A 20,612-nucleotide genomic window follows, 5' to 3' on the forward strand; every position below is an offset into this window, starting at 1 on the left:
GTATGTTGGCCCCTGCAGAACCGTACTCACGCTGTCCACAGTGGTTCCCAGTGTATCCCTTTGCACAGGAACAGGAGTCCTCCATGCAGCTGCCACCATTCATACACCTGATATTACAGGACTGAACTGTAAGACACAAAATATACAGTAAAAACGTAAATTAGTCACCTATTCTTTACCATTTTAAATATTTTTGGTCCATTTTAAAGATTAGGATGTTTTTTCCCCCCATTTCACATTAGAGGATTTAGGATGACATGCAGATCCATCAGGCCCCAAATTTAACAAAAAGGAGTTGACATTGAGTTAATACATAACTATCTAATATAATGAAAATGTTTCTAGTAAGGAGCATCACTGGAAACATCAATATGACAAGAACCTACACACTAAATATAAAAAAAATCTCATTGAAATATGCTCCAACCTTTTGAGTGGTTTCTGTTTTTTAGGCAAAGATAAATCTGCTTCAGCTACTCGTCTTTTAGGCTTTATACAGTAGGCATTTTAGCTGCATGTTAAAACCAAATTGTTTCTTATTTACTTTTTTGACATTACTTTTAATCCTCAGAGTACCACTAAAGGCTACTATTGGGCCACTATGAAACCATAGGGCTGAAGGAAAGAAGAGACACACTATGAGCAATTAAAATATTGCTCATAGTATTAAAAAAGCAAGGAGAAAATATGGAAATGAGAAATAGGATAAGCACAAGCCCCTTTTGATTGCCAGACTTGCTTTTATAGGATCCATCTGACGATTAGACCAGCAAGAGCAGCTCCTTCACAAGGTTCCCATACGATTCAAAGTTCCATATTTCCCCCAAAAAAAGTGTTTATAGATACAGAGTTGGGTTTTAAAATCAGTGCATCAAATACATTTATCTTTACCAGTGCCTCAAATTAATTTAATTTTCTTTAATGTTCATGTGTTTTTACTTTTCTTCTTTCCACCACTTTCCCTCATAAACTTTGCACCTTTCATGCTCCTCGCTCTGTGTCTTACTCATAGGTTCGACTTTCATTTCCTCTCCTTCTATCGGCTTCCCGCTCTCCAACCATCTCCTTGTTTGTATCCTTTCCTCTCTTGGACATTTCTGGCTTGCAGAGAGGAAATGATCAAGCTTCCATCATAGTGGATTTTGCCCAATAAACATTTTTGGAGTTTGCACACTTGGCAGCAGGAGGTATTTCAGTCACTGTAATCTGCCGCTTCCTTTTGATTGAACTCACTTCTGTGAGTAAGAGAATGAGTACGCTCTCTGCAAGCTTTTGGTTGTGGACGGCCTGTCTGCCTGTCTTACTGGAAGCTCAGACTGAAAAGACTTTTTTTCGTTGTTGCATGAGTCAGAGCAAACTAGCACGCACCTTGGATATGTAGGAGCAATTGTAAGGCAGAATAATAGTCACAGCTTTAATTTTTTCCATGTACTTTATTCAGAACATTTGGATGAAGTTCCAGGAAACGTTCTCATGTGAAAAACTTGGCAGCCTTTGTGTACAGACTTGGATGGACCTACTGCTATCTGGCAATGTATGATGATGAATTAATGCAACTACTTTGGGACTCCAGAGAAGCATGAGTTTATAGGTCAGCATGCTTGTGTCTTTCTCACCCGATTTCTTCTCCCCTCAAATGCCAGACTGAGCACACTTTGTCTTTGGGTTTCGTCCTCAATTTTATATAAAACATGTGGTCAATGGTATGCCATAGGACTCCATTTTGTTTCCCTTTTAACCAGAGATATGGACTGAAAAGGGAAACAAGAAGAATAAGTGCTTCGAATTATTGCAATTTTTGCTGTTCTGGAACAAAATCATGGAGAAAACTGGTCAAGGGTGCCGCAGTTAAGACTTGTCCCGAACAGAAAGCAAATTGAGCAAACTCCCCTCCATAAAAAAATATACTTTTTAATAGGTCAAGGATGTATGGGGAAATACTTCTGTCCAAACTAAACTCTCTGAATCCTGAACAGGAGATAGATAAGAAGTAGGAGGAAGAGACAAAGGAAGTGGCTGGAGAGCTTCCTGTGCACAGCAACTTTACTGGGCCCGAGTATTCATACTACCTGACGTTTGGACATTTCTTTTCACGTTACAACCATAAACTTCGATCTATTTCATTTGGGATGTTATGGTACGGTTCAACATAAAGTAGTGCATAATTGCAAAGGGAAAGTAAATGGTAAAATGGCTTTTACTTGTATAGCGCTTTATCAAGTCCGACGACCCCATAGCGCTGTACTCTACAATCAGTCATTCACCCATTCACACACACATTCACACCCTGACAGTGGTGAGCCATGTTAGTAGCCACAGCTGCCCTGGGGCAGACTGACAGAGGCCATACCACGGCGCCACCGGGGCAATGTGCCACAGCAGGCAATGCGGGTAAAGTGTCTTGCCAAAGGACACAACGACTGAGACGGTCGGAGCGGGGGATCGAAGTGGCAACCTGTCAATTACAGGACGTCCAGTTGGGCCAAAGTGCAGGCAAGAGCTTGGGAGCCACGTGATGAAATGATAAATGATGATTTATTGAAATGAAGAACGCAGAACTTACAGGCAAGAAGGTAAAACAAGAATCAAGAACAAGACAAATTTCAAATTATGACAACTAAATAATGATAGGAGACAAGAAGGAAGGAACAAAAGCCATAGACAAACAAATAATACTAAAATATGAAAGACTGACAGGCTGCATGATCTGTTTTCCAAATGGAAGCTAGTCAGGGTTGATGGGAAGGTGGATGGAGCTAAGTACAGGGCAATTCTGGAAGAAATCCTGTAATAGGATGCAAGAAACGTGACTCCTTCCAGTGTGACACACCAATCCTAAATATACAGCCAGAGCTACAATGAAATACTTCACATCATAAATCATATTTATGTCAGAATGGCCCAGTCAAAGTCCAGATCTAAATCAATTTGAGAGTGTTGATCCTCACAGTAACGATCCATTCAATCAGAGGGAGTAAGTGCCGCAAAAAGGAGGGTCTACAAAGCACGGATTCTGGAGGTTAAATACAAATTCACACCAAACTTTTCAGATTTTCTTTCCAAAAGAATGCTCCCTCTTCTTCACTGTTGTGAGTTACTTTGCATTGGACTATGAAAAATCTTAGCAAAAGACATTTAAATTTGTTTGTGCAACCTTACAAAATGTACAAAGGTTCACTAGCTATGGATCCTTTTGCAAGACGTGGCGTATTCCAGACTTTAAGGTAAGAGAGTTTGCGTTGGCACTATGTTGACACAATGCACCTCTGTGTTCTGGTGCTGTTGTCGGTGAGCTCATGGCATCTGGCTGTTTTTTACGACAGGCCGAGAAAACACAGGAAGCCCCAGCTTGTGAGGGAGAATGTGTGCCTGATGGAAAACCGAAGAGCTTTTTAAAGCATGTGTTTTGTCTCGAATTTGCATAAAACCCAGGGAACAGACGTTGCCTCGGCTCCAACATGAACATAGCATTTGACGACGTCTTAAATTCAAAAAATCTGAAACATGTGGTCAAAGAGAGTCTTTCCGTTGGAAAAAAAACAAAAAAAACTCCACGTTGTTTCTGTGGCGTTAATCCTCAACCGCAAACATATCATTAGTTTCCCTGGTAAATGGGAGTAATGTATTCACTTAAACCGTTTGCTGACCACATACCTAAAGGACTGAGCATTACTTTGTGGTCAAGAAGACAGGCCATGTCAAAGTGGGATGGTTTCTAATTAAAAAGCGTGGTCTCTGCTTTTCCCAGGACTCACTGCTGCTCCCAGTCAATCACCAGTGGAAGCCTGTCAGTCTGAGGACATCTGTTTCTCTGCATTAGGACGAGAAGATCCCCGGTCAGGATTTAGTAATTATGGTTATGGGACGACATTGCTATAAAGACACCCTGATCCGATCCTGAGCACAGCTGCTACGTCCTGAAAGTGTTTATTAGAGGGGTGACTTACAGCTTGAACTCTCGTCGTCTGGGAAGTGACACGGATTTCCATAAAGCGTGACTCATGTACTCGTAAAGCAGCTTTGGCTCTGCAAAGAGTAAACTTTTCTATTTAAAGCCCGCCAGGTCTTCCACGGAAAAGGTTTTTTTTTTTGCAATGTTCACCGGCAAACAGCATGGAATCCAAGAACAAAGAAAAACATACGATAGCCTTGTGCTGACCAGCACGTTGCCAGAGCCAAAGGAAAGAAGGAAATGTGCTTCTGATTTATTTCAGCCTCTGCATTCCACAGGCAAGAGGCAAGACATAAAGATGCCCTCAAAAGACCTGCAAACCAGGGTGCCAGAATAAGGCCGTGTAATTAAAGCAGAGAAAATTGGCGTTTGGAAAATGGATCTACATGGAGTTGCAATTTGTCACCAACTGCACTTAATTATCGTGTTGATTGATGGACTTTCTCCAAATGGGAGTTGGCAGCTTTTCTAGAGGACAGCGGCTACGGTGAAAGTGCTTTCTTTAGTCATGATATAAAGTACGGAGCTAAAACAGTGACAGCTTGCAGCGACATTGAGATTTGGCAGTGTAAAATCAAACATTAAAATATTACACATCGAAAAATCACTTGCAATTACATCAAAAAAGAGATTTGGGATTGACAAATCAGACATTGAAGAGACAAACATTGTTACAAAGTAAAAAATGATGATGATATTCTCATTTTATGCTGCAGGTTTTCTTTTTAATGAGAAATGTTTTCATAGTCACTGCAGAGTTCCTTCATTTATGAATGTCACCGCAGGCCAAGCCGACACTGTTTAGCCGTCGGGGGCGGGGCTAAATTGAAGACCCCTTCATGGGCACTTCCGTTTTTTTCCGGTACTTTTCAATGCCAAATCTCTTTTCAATGTCGCTGCAAGCTGTGACTGTTTTAGCTCCACAATAAAGGCTCTGAGATCAGTACCCGTATTTTACTACTTTATCTATTTGATATTAATGTGGACTCGCCTGTCAGCATTTTACTGGGATCTCCTGTTTGTATAAAGTTGGATTTGGCAAAATGGAGAAAAAAAGATAGAAAAAAAAAAACGAATAGCTGCGCATCTGCCTGATCAGCTCTGGGAGGAGATTAGACGAGTGTTGAGAATTGAATTGGTCCTTGGATCACGGTGTAAACACTCGAACTTTGAAGCGTATTATCGCTGATGAACGCACCTTTTTTTGCGCGTCTTGCCGCTTTTACGCACCAGACTGGACAATGAGAAGCGCTTCAGCAATCAAAAGCGAGGAGATGGCATCATAAGCAAACTTCGAAATGACCTTTTAGGCTACTGACATTATCATGCAATACAAAAAATACTTTAATACCTCTTTTATACAGTATGTATTCATTGTACATTTCTCCAGTTTATATTCCTGATTATCCAACATTTTACCTATTATTTATCTATCCTCAATAAAATCATGGTAGGTAGAGCCGCATTTAACCCGCCTCATTTCCCCTCATTCTGATATGAAAATATCTTATCTAGATATTAATAATTGTATGACTGTTTATGTGCTCATTTCCTCCACTGTTTAGGTGGTAGATCAGCCAATCAGCTCTCTCTGTTTCCATAATCTTCTCTCCTTCAGACACTCTTAGCCTCACTAAAAGTCTTCCTCACTACTCCAATTTTTTGTCACTTTAGGAGATCTCTCAAGGCCTAAGATGCTTTGTGAATAAGTTTTAACTTACCGAGGTAACGTTGTAGGAATCTTAGATATTCTTAGATTTTTCCTAAGACGATGTCAGTAAGAGCCACTTTTAGTCTTAGGATTCTTTGTGAATACGGGCACGTTGTGAATACGGGCACGTTGTGAATACGGGCACTTTTACGATAAGTGGGATTAAGATCTTGAATAAAGAAAATGTTTATTTAAAGTAGTGGAAGCGCTATTGTAACATTGACAAAAAGAAATGGACAATAATCAGCAAAAGGCTGACATTTAAAGAGACCACCAGTGAGGTGGCCTGGCGTTAGTATCACAGTAGGTTGAACCCGCAGACTTCTGAAACATTCTATGTCTGAAGCCTTTGTGCAAACACACAGGGTTGGGGTTTTCCCACCAAACTGCTGCCAATGCTTGGTTAGCCACACTTTTTTCTATTTCCACCACTGCTGGCGGTGGAAATAGAATAACTGCAGCGTAACACTGGTGCTACCACCTTTGCCAGCATATAACTGCTCTTATTTTAGCATCACCTCTTAGCTGGACCAGCGTCTGGTCCAGCTATCAGCAGGCTGTTTTAAGAAACCCTACTTGAAACACTGAGTGTATTTCCTTAAAGCTGCACTACAGGAACATTCACCAACACCAACTGTTGTTCAAAACAATCCTAATAAATTTAGCTGCTGATATTACAGTCCCTGCTTAAAAGAAACCAATCAGCAACTAGTCAAAATGTTTTGAGCGCTCTTTTTAAAAGTCAAGTAGTTTGCTTTGTCTTTGGTCTCTTTTAATTAGGACAAAAAAGTACAAACACTGCCCTTTAACATTAACAAAAAGTCAGAATGGCAATGGGAAGACATCCCAGCGTTCGTTTTGATATCACCCAATACAGCCGACATTTTTCCCTAAATCCATAAACATAATTTCTGAGTCAGCTCTGAAACACTGTAAGCTATGTTAATGTCATCATGTGGCATTGATTAGTCCTGCATTTTACCGCTGAATCAATTGATCATCACCCCTTGTTTAAAACAGCACTAAAACTTTTATGTCAATATTAGGTCATCTGTTTGCCAGAGAATACTGTGGTAAACAATATGATTTGTTGTTTTAAACTGCCTCCATACATTACAAGCTTCCTCCAATAAAACAAAGGAAGGATCAAATATTTACTGGATGAGACATTTAAAAGGACTCAATGACATGTCTCTGAACCAAACCAGTTGTTTCATATAACCAGATAAGAATTAGCCATGGCATCATCAATTCATCCAGCTACCGTCTATACCTACTTATCAGTGCAGCAGCAAGCTGGCACATGCCTATTTCCAGCAGCTATTGGGCAAGAAGCAGGGTAAACCCTGGACGGTTTGCCAGTCAAGATAACACAGAGAAACATGTGCATGGACACGTGCATGGACAACTAACCATCCATGCACAAACTTACCACTAAGACATTTAAAGGGAACCTTTAGTCTGGCATCCATGTTTTTGCACTGCAGGAGGAAGCTGGATTTTTGATGAAAGCATGCAAACTCCGTGCAGAAAGACTCTAGAATGGGATTCAACAATGCTAAAAACTGTGTGCAGCCTTGAAATGACAGTCTCACAAAGACAAAAAAGAGTATACACACAAATATATGTATATATATATATATATATATATATATATATATATATATATATATATATATATATATATATATATATATATATATATATATATATATAAAACAGCTAGTTAGACTAGAATATTGGATATTGTGGTATCAAAGTGACTTTCAAATTGTTTCTGGCCCACAAGAAAACAGCAGCTATGACTTCCTAACCAGACTCTTGCTAGCTGCAGTAGACAGACACTGATAGAACAGAAAAGGCTCGACCTCCATCAGACTGTCCATGGAAAAGTTATGCAGTAGAAACTGGAAGTAGCAATATTTTTTTACATCTTTTTTTAGTGCTTTCCGGGCCACGGAGGAGTCCTAAATCCAGCTGGTGTTTTGTTTTAAGGTTTTTGTTGTGCATCCACTCTATTCTAAGAGGGGTTTTTGCTCAAATTTGAACAATAATAGAACATCAAACTTTATCTGCAATCTTCAAACGAATATGGACAAATCCCCACAGAGGGGAAGTCAATTAGGTAACTTGTCGTTCCGCTTTCTGTGGGCGGTCATGTCCCTGAAGATCATGGCTTCACAGCTTTAGCCAAATCACTGGCAGTTCCCTTCCCCCCACACACTTCACCCCCTTGACCCTCTGCTGCTGGTTGTCCTTCCGTACGGCTGGAAATAAATCCTGTTTTACACACTGGGGTCACAGCCAGAAGATTCTCTCCGACTGCCGGCTTGAATTTGAGTGTATAGGTGTGTGTCTATCTGTGCGTACAAATCTCCGCGGGTGAAAGCATGTGCTTTTGCAGGCATGGTGGAATGTGAGCATGAGTAAAGAGCCTGGCTGGGACCTAGGCGTGACTGATGAGGTGACAGTGGATGGCTAAAGCCGTGAAGCTGAACACATTGCACGCGGCACTATGTGCATGCTCCCAACGAAGTTGTCTTCACCATGTCCAGTCCTTATGCCGAAACGCGGCAGTAATCTCGTAAAATTTAAGCTTATTTCCCACACCCTGTAAGAAAAACTTTCCTGCGCTTGAAACACACGTCCTTCGTGGTCTGTAACTAAACCCAGAAGACGGAGCTGAAGCAGCCAGGTTTTTAGCTCCGGTCCTGACAAACCCAGTGACCTCCATCATGCTGTGGTGCAGATCTGACTTCACACATTACCATTAGTCTACTTTGGAAAGGCCCTTTGCAGAGTAAGCTGTTTTAAAGCAGGCTGCTAGATTGTGTTTATACACAGATATGGGTAAAATCGATGTGCCCCTGGTAAAGATGATTTAAAAGCAATTTATGTTTTACTGCAGCTGCAAAATCTCACAATAATCCATATTAATTAAATAATAATAATTATTATTATAATTAATATATTTACATTTACATTTATTTAGTGTGGGTAAATCAGCATTATAAAGTAATCATCATTGGCAAAATTAGTCTATTGATACCCCTAGAAATTCCTATAAAACCTCTCTCAAGCATTTGTATGGTTGTACTTTATGCTGTTCAGAGTTTCTAAGTGCTTTTAATTTATAATCCATGAATTTGTGTTTCTGTAGGGGAGAAATATGCAGAGACACATTTCGCAAAGGAAGGCACTACTAGGAAGGGGAAAAACAGGAGAACATGCTTTTCAAGGTAGATGCTTGACTCATGAGGTTGATCCTCATGACATAGAGGTCCATTTGTTTTAGGCGCTAGCCAAAGTTGCTAAAGGAAGAGCCATATTGATCTTGAGGCCATGTAGGACTACAGTGTGGAGGAAAAATAGCCAGTTCTGAAACTTTTTACAGGATGAACTGCATTTATTACACCAATGGGTGGAAGAAGATTTGGAAAATCAATCAGTACAGATTGAGGCCTTGTCCACAGATAGAAGGATTTATGGAAGAACGAATACATTTATATGCATTTTTGGCCTTCCATCTACACTAAAACTGTTTTACATCACTAAAAAATTTTATTTTTCAAAAACTCCGGCGAAAGAGGAAATTTCTAAAAACTCAGTTTTTCACCCTGCGTGTGTACATGACAAAACGGACTTAAGATCCCTAAATAATGCAGCGTTGACGTGTCACACGTGCGACCACTTGGCCGTGCAGTGGAGGAAAAATTTATGCTGGCAGAGAGGTGCTGATTGTTATGTTATTGTTGCGTCTTTTTACAATGTGTCTAAATCAATGTTAAACTGGACAAAATCAGTGCTACGAAATCAGTGACATCTCCAATCGTTTATCCTGTCTACACCTCGGTATTGAGACTTCAAAGTAAAAGCATACATAGAACATTATAAACATTACAGTTAGTTCAAACATTTGTTGCATGTCTGTTTTTACAATTGCCCAACAGCTTCAATACGTTTGAGGTGCAAAGCAGAAATAGCGCTTGGAGGTCGTTATTGTTTTGAAGAATTCTGATTGGCTCACATAGGTTTTAGCTTTGCGCTACACTGCTCCCTATGTGTTTAGCACGTTTAAAACTATGCTCATTGATGTATTTGTGCTGGTTTGTGTGGATGAAAACTTTTCTGAAAATGATCCAGTGTATACAGCATTATTTCTAAAATCGGTATGAGGGAGATACAGGTTTTTATAGAGATCCCGCTACGTGTGGACGCAGCCTTAGTTGTTGTAGTATGCAACAGGTGTAGCGTTGTCTCTTTCTAACATGTCCTTCATCTGTAGTTAGATAATCAGCCACTAGAGTTTAACTTTTTTTTTTTTCTTGCATGATCATGTTTGACGTTCATGTTCCAGTAACTGTGTGTGTTCTGTGGTTGGACTCACTTCCTCCACCTCCACAGCTGGGAGAGAGCTGGCCGTTGGAACAGGTGCACATGTTGGGTCTGGAACAGAACCCATCGCCACACGAATTCCTGCAAATCGCTGTTGAGAAACACAACAGAGCACAGAGTATGAAGGCGAGGGAATCGAATTGTTTTGTTATATTTTCAGCTGTAAATAAAAGCATGGCTACAATTACATTTGAAGAGAATTTAAGGAACTTACGGACAATACACTGGTTCCCTCCGGACAGCGTCTTCCAGCCTGGGCAGCAGTACGAATGGAAGCGAGAGCCGCACACATTGGGTCTGTTGGGGGATAAAAAGGCGGGGACATATTTGTTGAATTTCTCTTTAAAATATGTATATAGCGATGAGTTATCAAATGAGGGATTGGGAGGAAAAGAGATGAGCCTACACATGGAACAGAGTTTTTGTTTTCTTTTAACGGCCAACCTTAAAGTTGGATGGAGCGTTTCCATGCCTGGCTGTCCTGGAAATCGTCCAACACATCCATCATCAATAGGAAGGATTTTTACTGGTGGAGCTACGGTAACTAACTTTAAACCAGTCCAACAGATGTAAGAGTCATCACGGCGCACAGAGCCCTCAACTGGCCTGGCAGGTTAGCCACAAAGTTTCCCTGAGAGGAAATGGCTTAACCGCATCTAGAGATGACTGACTTCTCTCTCTCTCTCTTTCTCTGCAGCTGCTTTACGACATCATGTTTTAATTGTCTACTTTTAATCACTCACCTATTTATATCTCAGTTTGTTAGGAGGCAGAATGATACTCCCAACATGCATTAGTCCCTAACTTTTAATGAGGAGTGTTTGATGGAGCGAAACACCCAAGCTCACCATGTAGAGCAGCTTAACAAACTGGAGGGACTCCAGCTATGTGGTGGCACTAAGGGGCTTTTAAAACCATGTAATGATGGGGAATTGTGGTCATCGGATTGGGTGGTTCATTATTTGCCTTTGCTGATGACGTGACTAAGGACTGCAGAGCAGCTGTATAGTAAATTAGGACTCTTATGTTAAAGCAGTTTGCCAAATTGATCAAAACTTTTAGTGTGCCTGCGTCCTATAATTTATTACGTGCTCAAGGGCAGATAAAGTGTTTGTTGTGATTCAGCTTTACCCAGTTTTTAGACCATGAAACCAGTAAAAGAACAGGCAAAACAGTAAATGGATCTCTGTTAAATTATGCTATTATTTTTGTATCGTTTTTAGTTTAAAACTGGGTTTTCCCATGGAAATGTCTGGTCTTACAGAGAGTGTAACAAAGCTATGGAGGGTTACTTTTTTTTAAAGAATCCCCATTTTATCCTCTTCATAATTTTTCTGACTTTTTTCAGAGGAGGCTTTGAGTGTTGCTTTTTGTTCAAAAGTTTAACTTATCGAAGCTGCTTTGAAAATGAATACTTAATAATATACTAATGTTTTGTAATTTATTATAGAACACTATAGATCTGCAGACTTTAAAGACTTTTTCTTTCTTTTTCTTAAGACTACACAATACTGTGGATTCAAATCCATCACTTTTGAAACAAGGACCAACGATTTCTGAGGCACAAGAAAAGCTTTTATCTTTATTTAAATAACTATTTCAGTTTTAGATGTGACTGCAAAACATTGCGTTTCATTGCATTTTCATTGCAATCTTTTTTTATTAGATGCATTAGACAGGAAGGAAACACTCTATGTATTTTACATTGCTTGTTCTGAACCACCCATGATTTGTTAAATCAAAACAAATGTATAAATCATGAAATACAGTTTATAATTATTACAATTTTGATCAATAATTATATAAAACATTTATGAAGGTTATGAAAGAGAGGCTACTGTTTGTTTGAGTGGATAACGAATATAAAATTGCACATTCATTAAACCCCTATGAACACTTCGTACATTTCACACAAATTTAATTATTTCCAGCAAGCCTTTGTTTCTTCCCCGTTGTGTCAAATTTGGCCCCACAGTAATTCAAAACCCATCCAGCAACTCAAATGCAATAACGGCATGCACAATCTGCGTGCACGGCACTTGAAATGTAACATCCTACTGAATATTGCATCCAAGCAAGGAACTCCATTGTGATTGGGATAATGCATATGTTATTATTCCGAGTCCATTTATTGTGCAGCTCTAAAATAGACAATAGTGTGTGATCAACAATTATTATGTGTAAAAAGTTGTGTTGTAAATAAATCTATTTCTAAAACATAAAACTTGTGCAAAATATTAAAAAACATGTAAAAGATATAGCTTCCTGGTGAGAAGGAATTTTTCCTTCATACAATTTTTCTATACAAACGAGATTAAACGTTTTTTTTATTGTGTATGAATAACATAGTATAACAGCCTATTAATTCCAAAATGGTTTTATTGCGATAGCTTGCTGCCCTCTCTCCACAACTGTCAGAGTTATTAGCGACCAGGTTTTCAACGGGGAAATTGTAACTGGGGCTCGATTCTCTGATGGCTGGAGAGCAAAGCTACCAGTGAAACAAATTAGCAGATTGGTACAGAGACACAGTGGGACTAATAGATTAAGACAAGTGATTTTTTCAAGGTTTGAACAAAAAGCATGAAAAAAGGGACGAAAGAGGAGGGAAATGTGCAGGATGACCTTAGGAATAAAAGTTTATTTTCAAGAGAGGAAGCAAGAGGAGAAGTGGAAGCGGAAATCAGTGAAAAACACAGCAAGCCCAGATTTCTGCGGCAAATTACATAAACCAAACACCGACACTAAAGAAGAAACATGAAAAGTATAACACATATGTTTCATATAACGCAGAAGTTAATGTAGTTGACATTTGGGAATGTAGTCGCACAACAAACCATGCACATTTTGATTGCATGGCACCAGTGAAGCAACATAAGGATCAAAACCTTTCTCATATTTCCACCACATGTAACCAAAGTAAAGCAAAAAAAACTAAAGCTGATGTCCAACAGACAACAACTCCCTGTTTGGCCAGCAACAGGGAGGTGTTCACTTGATTTCTGTATCTAAAACTTTAAAAATCCCTCTACAAAACCCTATCTCATGTCTGCCTTAATTATACTTTCAAAAACATTTATCTTTCAGAGGTTTGGTTGGGTGAAGACTCCAGCAACGGTTGAAGTACTGGAAGACAACTTTATGATTGCTGACCAACGCATTCCGGCTTGTGGCCTTCATCAGGGTCATTACAAATCACCAAACATTTTGTGCTTAGAGTAAATTAAAAAGTATATTCAGAAATAAATTAAACAAATCAGTCAGACATTCACAGGCTGACCAATCAGCATTCAAGAGGATGGTGCTTGCTGATTGAGCCCAAATTATCTTTAGGGTGAACCACTTCAAATTTACCCTCTCAATGCACCTTGGGAGTTGGTGGATCTCTGCTAACAGAGCTTCCCCAGCTTTATACACCTTTCAATTGTGAGGTGACAAAAGAAACACAGAAAAAGGTAACTGGGCTGATAAATACTTAGCATAAAGGAACCTTTTTATATAGTAAAATCAATAAGACGTGTGGAAATATGCCCTGAAGTTGATAGATGTCAGCGATGCCAGGGCCCTCATGTTTTAGGATGTCAAAAAATGAGGTGAAAATCTGTCATGTGCACACACTGAAAGTTTTTTTATGGCCCTTTTAAGCATCAAGGTGTCAACATGAGCAGAAATGTAAACGTTTTGGAGTATACTTGTGGCTGAATCTTTAAATGCTTTAACTGACTTGAAAAACGTGTTCATGTTCCTTCGTGTAATTGATCTATGTATTTGCTGACAGATCTTTCTAAATAGTTCTGCACATATCTACTGGTGTTCCGAACTAATCTGTTGGGTTACTCAAACAATACGTGCAATTTTATGTGTTTTGCGTCACTGAGTATCTTCTTTGTTAATATTGCCCATCTGACTGTCCAACCTTTAGCCAAACGTAAACGTAAACAAAAGGAAAACACCACACCATGATGTAGTCGGACCCACACATTTGTATAAAGCTGTTAGACGAGTCCACTGGAAATCACCTATTCCTTTATTTGTGCCGTCTATCTCTGGCAGCCTGATGTGAAAGACTGGAAACAGATCAAGTGTGCTATTTATTTTGTTTCCTGACATTAACGAAAAGTTAACTTTAATTATAGACCTTGACATTGAACAACCTACATTTTTATTGCTAAGGGTTAGTTTGCTCCAGCAAAGATATACTAAGCGAGTTACTGGTTTCAATTTAAAATCAGGTTTTTAATGGTTATGGCATAAAGTCATTCTACGAGAGAAAGTGACCGATCGCATGAGTCACACAGTTAGTAATTGCTGCCCCACCCCTTGATATTGCTGCACACTGCTGGTCGGCTGGCTCAAAGAAAGCTGTCACATTTTTCATTTGTTTACAATGAAAACAAAGTTGGCTATTTGGAAATCTATTCCAAGTGAGGAATAACGGACACAGTCATATGGAAACTAAAGGACCGTCACCCCTTACAAGTGTTAAGTTGATATTTGTTCAAAAGGCTACAAGCAATATGTCGGTAACTATAGGCAGTCTACCAGGGCAGATAGCGAGACTAATTCGCTTTTGCTAAGTATCATTCTTTTATACTTGTGTTACTCCATAAAGAGCAGAAAGGCAGAAGGTGATTTTTTTTCTGTGTAATATTTTTCATGGCCAATATACTATTGCTTATGATTCTGTAAAACATCCAATCAAGAAGAAATACATTGTATATGATGGAATTATTATAATGTTAGATAATGTTCACAACAGAAGGAATAGTTGTTACTTTTCCATTTTAAGTAAGAGATTGTATCCTATACGAATATAGGATACAATGTGAAATTGTGGTATTTTCATTCAAGGTTATAATTTAAGAATCACATCCTGACCCATATCAACACTAACATAAAATCTATGCACAGAAAGACAAGAAAATCATGGACACAAAGACAAGGAAATGTAGCATAGAGCTCCATTGGTTCAGAAAAAACTCAGCGACAGTCCGGTTCCCTCTGATTTAAGCTTGTTTCTTCTTGCCATGAGCTTGATAACTGGGAATTTGCACAGGCAAAGAAAAGTTGTTTTTTTGTTTGTTTGTTTTTTTGTCCTTTCTATCACATTTGAAAAGATACATTGTACATTTTGGGATTTCCTCCAGGTCTTCAGCAGAATAGTGACATCATCCTGGAAGAGGCTGAAGTGACTAAATGTAATTTTCTTGTTTGGGGCTGACTGTCTGCCAGTTCTTTTCGGATTAGAGCCAAGAAGAGCAAAGTAAAAAAAAAGGGGGGGGGGGGGACAGCTGCAACAAACGAAGAGCTTCATCAGATTTGTAATTCGACATTCAAGTGATCTTATCGACGAGTGAATATATATTTTCCTCTTTTATTTGGCAGTGAACTAGCGACAAAAAGAGGACAGTGAGAAAAGATACTGTTTTCTTTGCCCACACACTCATTCTAACAAGCAGTCAGTCACTGATGGAGTAAAGCAGCCCAGAAAGTCATTAAGCCAGCCTGGGGTCTGATCAAATACCACCCTTGAGTGGACTCATGCCAGCCTGCAGCGTTCTGTGAGAGCCAATAAATCAGAGTCAGTCCGCATCAGACCCAGAGCTACCAGAGAAACACCAGGGAATATGCTCTCTCAGCCAGCAAATAAACACTGCAGCCGAGCTCAAGGCCAGAATAATGACCATCATTAAACCTGAGAAACCCATACCGAGCTGCTGATAGTCCTCCGTGTGCGCGCAAACCCTCAGATGAAAGCGCACGCGTGGGTTTGCAGACGTTATGGTTAGCTGGGGAGAGCAAGCCGTGTAAAAATTCAACAACTCCAAATGAGAGTCTCACTCTTTCAAGACTTCTGTTCAAAGGCGGTCAGGAGAGGCAGACTGACATGTAAATGACTCATTTTACTCAGTTTGAATAGATGCTGATCATTTTCAGCCAATGGCGCTCACACAGAATCTGAGAATAAATTTAAAGCATCAAGGTTGTTTGCTTTGGCTCGGTTGCTACAGTTCATAGGTGGTTCTGTCAGGATAATTCAAGTAACATTAAGCAGACAACGCCACCTACAAATGCAGTAAAAGATGATTTAGAGCTTCTCTTTAGGTATTTCTGATTTATGGCACTCACAGCAACATGAAAGGGGCCTTTTAAAAGCGCCTTTGAGTCTTAGTAATAGATTTTCTGAGACAAAATACATTTACATCTTGACCAAAACCATTTCCGGTGGATTTCAGACAGCCACTGGAGTATTCCTATTCAATTCCTACTCAATAAATTATTTCCCATAAAGTCATGAAACACATGCTAACATGGATTTTATTGGGATTTTGTGTGAACAACACAAAGAAGAACACAATTGTGATGCAGAAGGAAAATCATACATGGGTTTCCAGGTTCTAAATAAAAAATTACTGTGGGTCTCATTTGCATTGAGCCTCACTAAATTTACATTTTGTCAAACCATATTTTATGACAATTCTACCTGCAAGGACTTCCGGGCACATCTCTACAAGCTTTACACATCTAGAGACTGAAAACTGTAAACCATTCATTGGAAAACAGAACAAGCTTTGTCAGATTTAATTGAAAAATTAACTGTGAACAGCACTTTTCACGCCTCATTACAGACTCTTAATTAGATTTAGGTCTGGGCTTTGACTAGGCCGTTCTAATGGATGGATATGCTTTGAATGAAACCATTAGATTGTGTTTCTATATTTACTAGTTGGGTGACTTCCCAAGGTAATTGGTTGCGCTGGATTTTATAAATGGCTTTTCAGAATAAAGGGGTGTGGGTAAGAGTGCATGGCACACATTTCATTATGTCATTATTAGGTGTATTTGTGTCGGTTTCCCACATAAAATATTAATGAATTATTATTTATAAATCATAAATATATATATATATATATATATATATATACATTACAAGGGACCACGTACTAAGTGCTTTTTACAGCTTTACAATGATAAAAGCATTTTTATTTATTTTTTACAAATAAAAATCTCAAAAGTGTGTCCTGTCATGTATTCAGCCACCTTTACTTTGATGACTGTAAATAAAATCTAGTACGCCGTATTTTTGCCAGGGAATGAGGTCAATTGAGTCCAGAGAGTATTTTAAGCTTATATTCGCACTAATAGCATCATGCAGACAGCTCTGGGATGAAATTGTGGAGGCTTAACCCCAACAGACTTGCACCTGTATTTATAGCAAAAGATCATTCAACAAAATTGTATATGAATGAGCCAAAAGCCCACTACACTTTGAAAGATTTTAAAAACCATGTAGGATTTTCCTTCCACTTCACTATCGTTAGCTACTTTGTGCTGGTTTATCACATAACAATCCCAATAAAATATATTGAAATTTGTGATTCCGATGTGACAAAACGTAAAAGAGTTCAAGGGGCATAAATGTGTTGCAAGGTATTTAATTATTTTAATTGTATGACTATTGACCACTCTGACACCTGAGTTAAACACTGGTTAAATTGTTCACAACAGAAACTCATCTTGGAAAAAAACTATATACTTTCAGTTATAAATTGTTATTTGTCCAGATTTCAACCAATAAGATGGTTTATTTTCAACTTTTAACTTTAAGGTAACTTTGCAAAGAAACAGATAACTTGGTATGTATATGTATACAATGTATATGCACGTACATACGCGTAGGTACGTATGTATGTAGGCGCATAGATATATGTATATATTTAAGTATATAGATATGTTTATATATATATATATATATATATATATATATATATATATATATATATATATATATATATATATATATAGACCACTAAGAATGTAAATGAGACATTTACATTCCTATTTCCTTTTTTGTATTTTTACTTTTTTTGGTATTCTTTTTGACCCATTGTATATATGAAGATTCACTGTATATAACTAAATGCACCTTCCCTACTCTGCACCTTCTTGTATGAGCCGATGTGACGAGTGAATTTCTCCATTGTGAGATCAATAAAGACTATCTTATCTTAACTTATATACTACCCAGAAACAAAGTGAGTATGAGTATGACCGAGGCCTTGTGAAAAGTAAAGAATAACATTTACACTTTCAGTGGTGTGCAGATTGTTGCTAACACATGCCGTGGTTTCTAACCTTTTCTTTGGCAAAACATCTTTCCACCACAGCTATGTCCTTAAACACACTCTGGCCCCCTTCACACCTGAGTAAGATCACACCATGGCCTAGAACGACCGAGCCAGAACATCAAGGGTCATTACAGGATCTTGGGCAAGTCCTGAATCCAATGGTTTCCCCCATTTATTTCATGAAATAAGTTTCCCAAATGTACTGAGCTCGCACAAAACGTCTGTGGCCAGATCATGGAGGCAGCATACCTGGGTCATAAACTTCTAAACGTTCTTCCCTTTAAGACAATAATCTTATCATCCATGCTGATAAATCTGTTTTTGTCCTCCACTCCCAGTCGTCTGTACCAGGTGCCCACTTTAAAAGTTAAAACACTTTCAAGATTGTTAGAAACAGTGTCTAAAATAATTTTGCTTACATTGTAAATATTCAGTTTCCTAATATGCTGTATAACCTTTTTTTAAAAATATATTCTGCATTGGCTGAGAAACATACAGTGCAAGGTGTTTTAATTTATTGACCATTTCAACTGGATGATTATTCATGAAAACAGATGAGAAATGCTGACAGACATTGTGTTGACCTGCCACTATTTCTCTAGTCTTTGCATTCACCTGATAAACAAATCACTGGTCTTACACCATTGAATAAGTGCAATAGTTAAAATATAAGCCTTCCAAACTGGACCGGATGGACATCTTTTTTTATGCTATTTAATGCTGGCCAGTCCTCATCTTTATTTGGCCACATAAAATATGTTAAACTTTGACTTTCTTAGCATGACTCCTGTTCAATTCTAACCTAAAGAACGACACTGAAAGATAGGCTTGGTTCGTCCATTTGCTCAATCGCAGCCACCTTTCATGTACATTTAGACATCAATAGGTGACTTCTTGTGGATATCTTTTTTTCCTTTAACTTTACAACCATAAACATGTAGTCCTGTTCTAATATGGTATTTTGCTCAAAACAAATACTTGATCAATAGTTCATCTAGAAAGAGACGGTGGGTTTTGAATTTTCCTTTACTATTCAAGTCAATATCGGCTGAAACAGGTCTATGTTTAGACTTCTAATAAATGCCTAAAAAACTATTTGATTTTTTTTTTTTTTTAAAAAGCCAAACCAAATAAATAACAATTTCAGCCAGTACATCTATTGGCCATTTCCATATTTCTTAGTTGTATTCTGGTCTAAAACATGCTAAGTGGGTTAGGGTAAAATGTCAAGATGCATTCAGTGTTCTTTTCCATAGCACTCCTCAAATTAAGATTTTAAAACGGGTATCCTTAAACTTTTCTAAAATGCTATTAAACAGCCCATAAACATTCAAGACATAGTTTGACAGGCAACAACCCTGTTATTGTCGCTGTAAAGAAAACATCCATCAATTTTCTAAGACATCTATCCCTTGTGGGGTTGAGGGGTGCTGGTGCCTATCTCCAGCTGTCTATGGGTGAGAGGCGGGGTACAACCTGAACAGGTCGCCAGTCTGTCGCAGGGCAACACAGACACAAACAGGACAAACAACCATCCTCGCACACACTCACACCTAAGGAGAATTTAGAGAAGTCATGTTTTTGGACTGTGGGAGGAAGCCGGAGTACCTGGAGAGATCTCACGCATGCACAGGGAGAACATGCAAACTCAATGCAGAAAGACCCAGGGCTAGGGTAGGACTCGAACCCAGGCAACAGTGCTACCCACTGCTCCACTGTGCAGCCCGTAAACAGAACAATAACAGTTAAAAAGAAATGTTTATTCCTAGAAGTTGAAAGAGTATTTTCGCTTTCGATTTATGTCTAAATGCAGAAAGAAGACCATGAATGTACCGCTGAAGGATGGTCTTCTTGATTCATAAAACACGATGGAAGAGGCATCTAAACATGAGCAATTATGCAAGAACTCCCCCAGAACTTCTTCAAAGAGAGTCAACAAAAAGTCAAGCAATTTTATGAGGAGCCTTAAGGGACATTATTCTGAATAGGCCCTCATACACACTACTGAAACACTGCATGCTCTTACACACACTACTGAATGATCTCACACATGATACAGAAACGCTCTTATACACACTACTGAAACGCTCTTATACACACTACACTTGGTGTGTGAGAGCGTTTCAGTAGTGTGTATAAGAGCGTTTTAGTAGTGTAAGAGCTTGCAGCATTTCAGTTGTGTGTATGAGAGCAAATTCAGAATAATGTCCCTTACGGCCACTCATACATTTTGCTTAGTTTAGATTATTTTACTTCACAAGCCAAAGCTAAAACAAATATTTTTATTCTGTTGCTTGCATTTTAACATTCATGTGCAGTTTTCATCTAAATTTTAAAATCCCATTACCTTTGCATTCACATTCATTCATCCAGTTCCAGTTCCCTTTGACTTTCAGGCCATTTTGTCACCCAGAGCGGTGAAACA

The 20,612-nt window shown here is 38.7% G+C and overlaps 1 protein-coding gene across 1 annotated transcript in view; it reads right to left on the reverse strand.

The window, feature by feature from the left end:
• Positions 1 to 20,612, reverse strand: part of fbn2b (fibrillin 2b) — a 96,023-nt gene that overhangs the window by 66,825 nt on the left and 8,586 nt on the right. The window contains 3 exon segments of the mRNA XM_012877893.3: positions 31 to 126; positions 10,051 to 10,149; positions 10,273 to 10,355. Of these exon segments, the coding sequence (XP_012733347.2) occupies positions 31 to 126; positions 10,051 to 10,149; positions 10,273 to 10,355 (278 nt within the window).

The sequence above is a fragment of the Fundulus heteroclitus genome, chromosome 9 (genome assembly GCF_011125445.2).
Source record: "Fundulus heteroclitus isolate FHET01 chromosome 9, MU-UCD_Fhet_4.1, whole genome shotgun sequence".
In the NCBI taxonomy this organism is placed as follows: Eukaryota; Metazoa; Chordata; class Actinopteri; order Cyprinodontiformes; family Fundulidae; genus Fundulus; species Fundulus heteroclitus.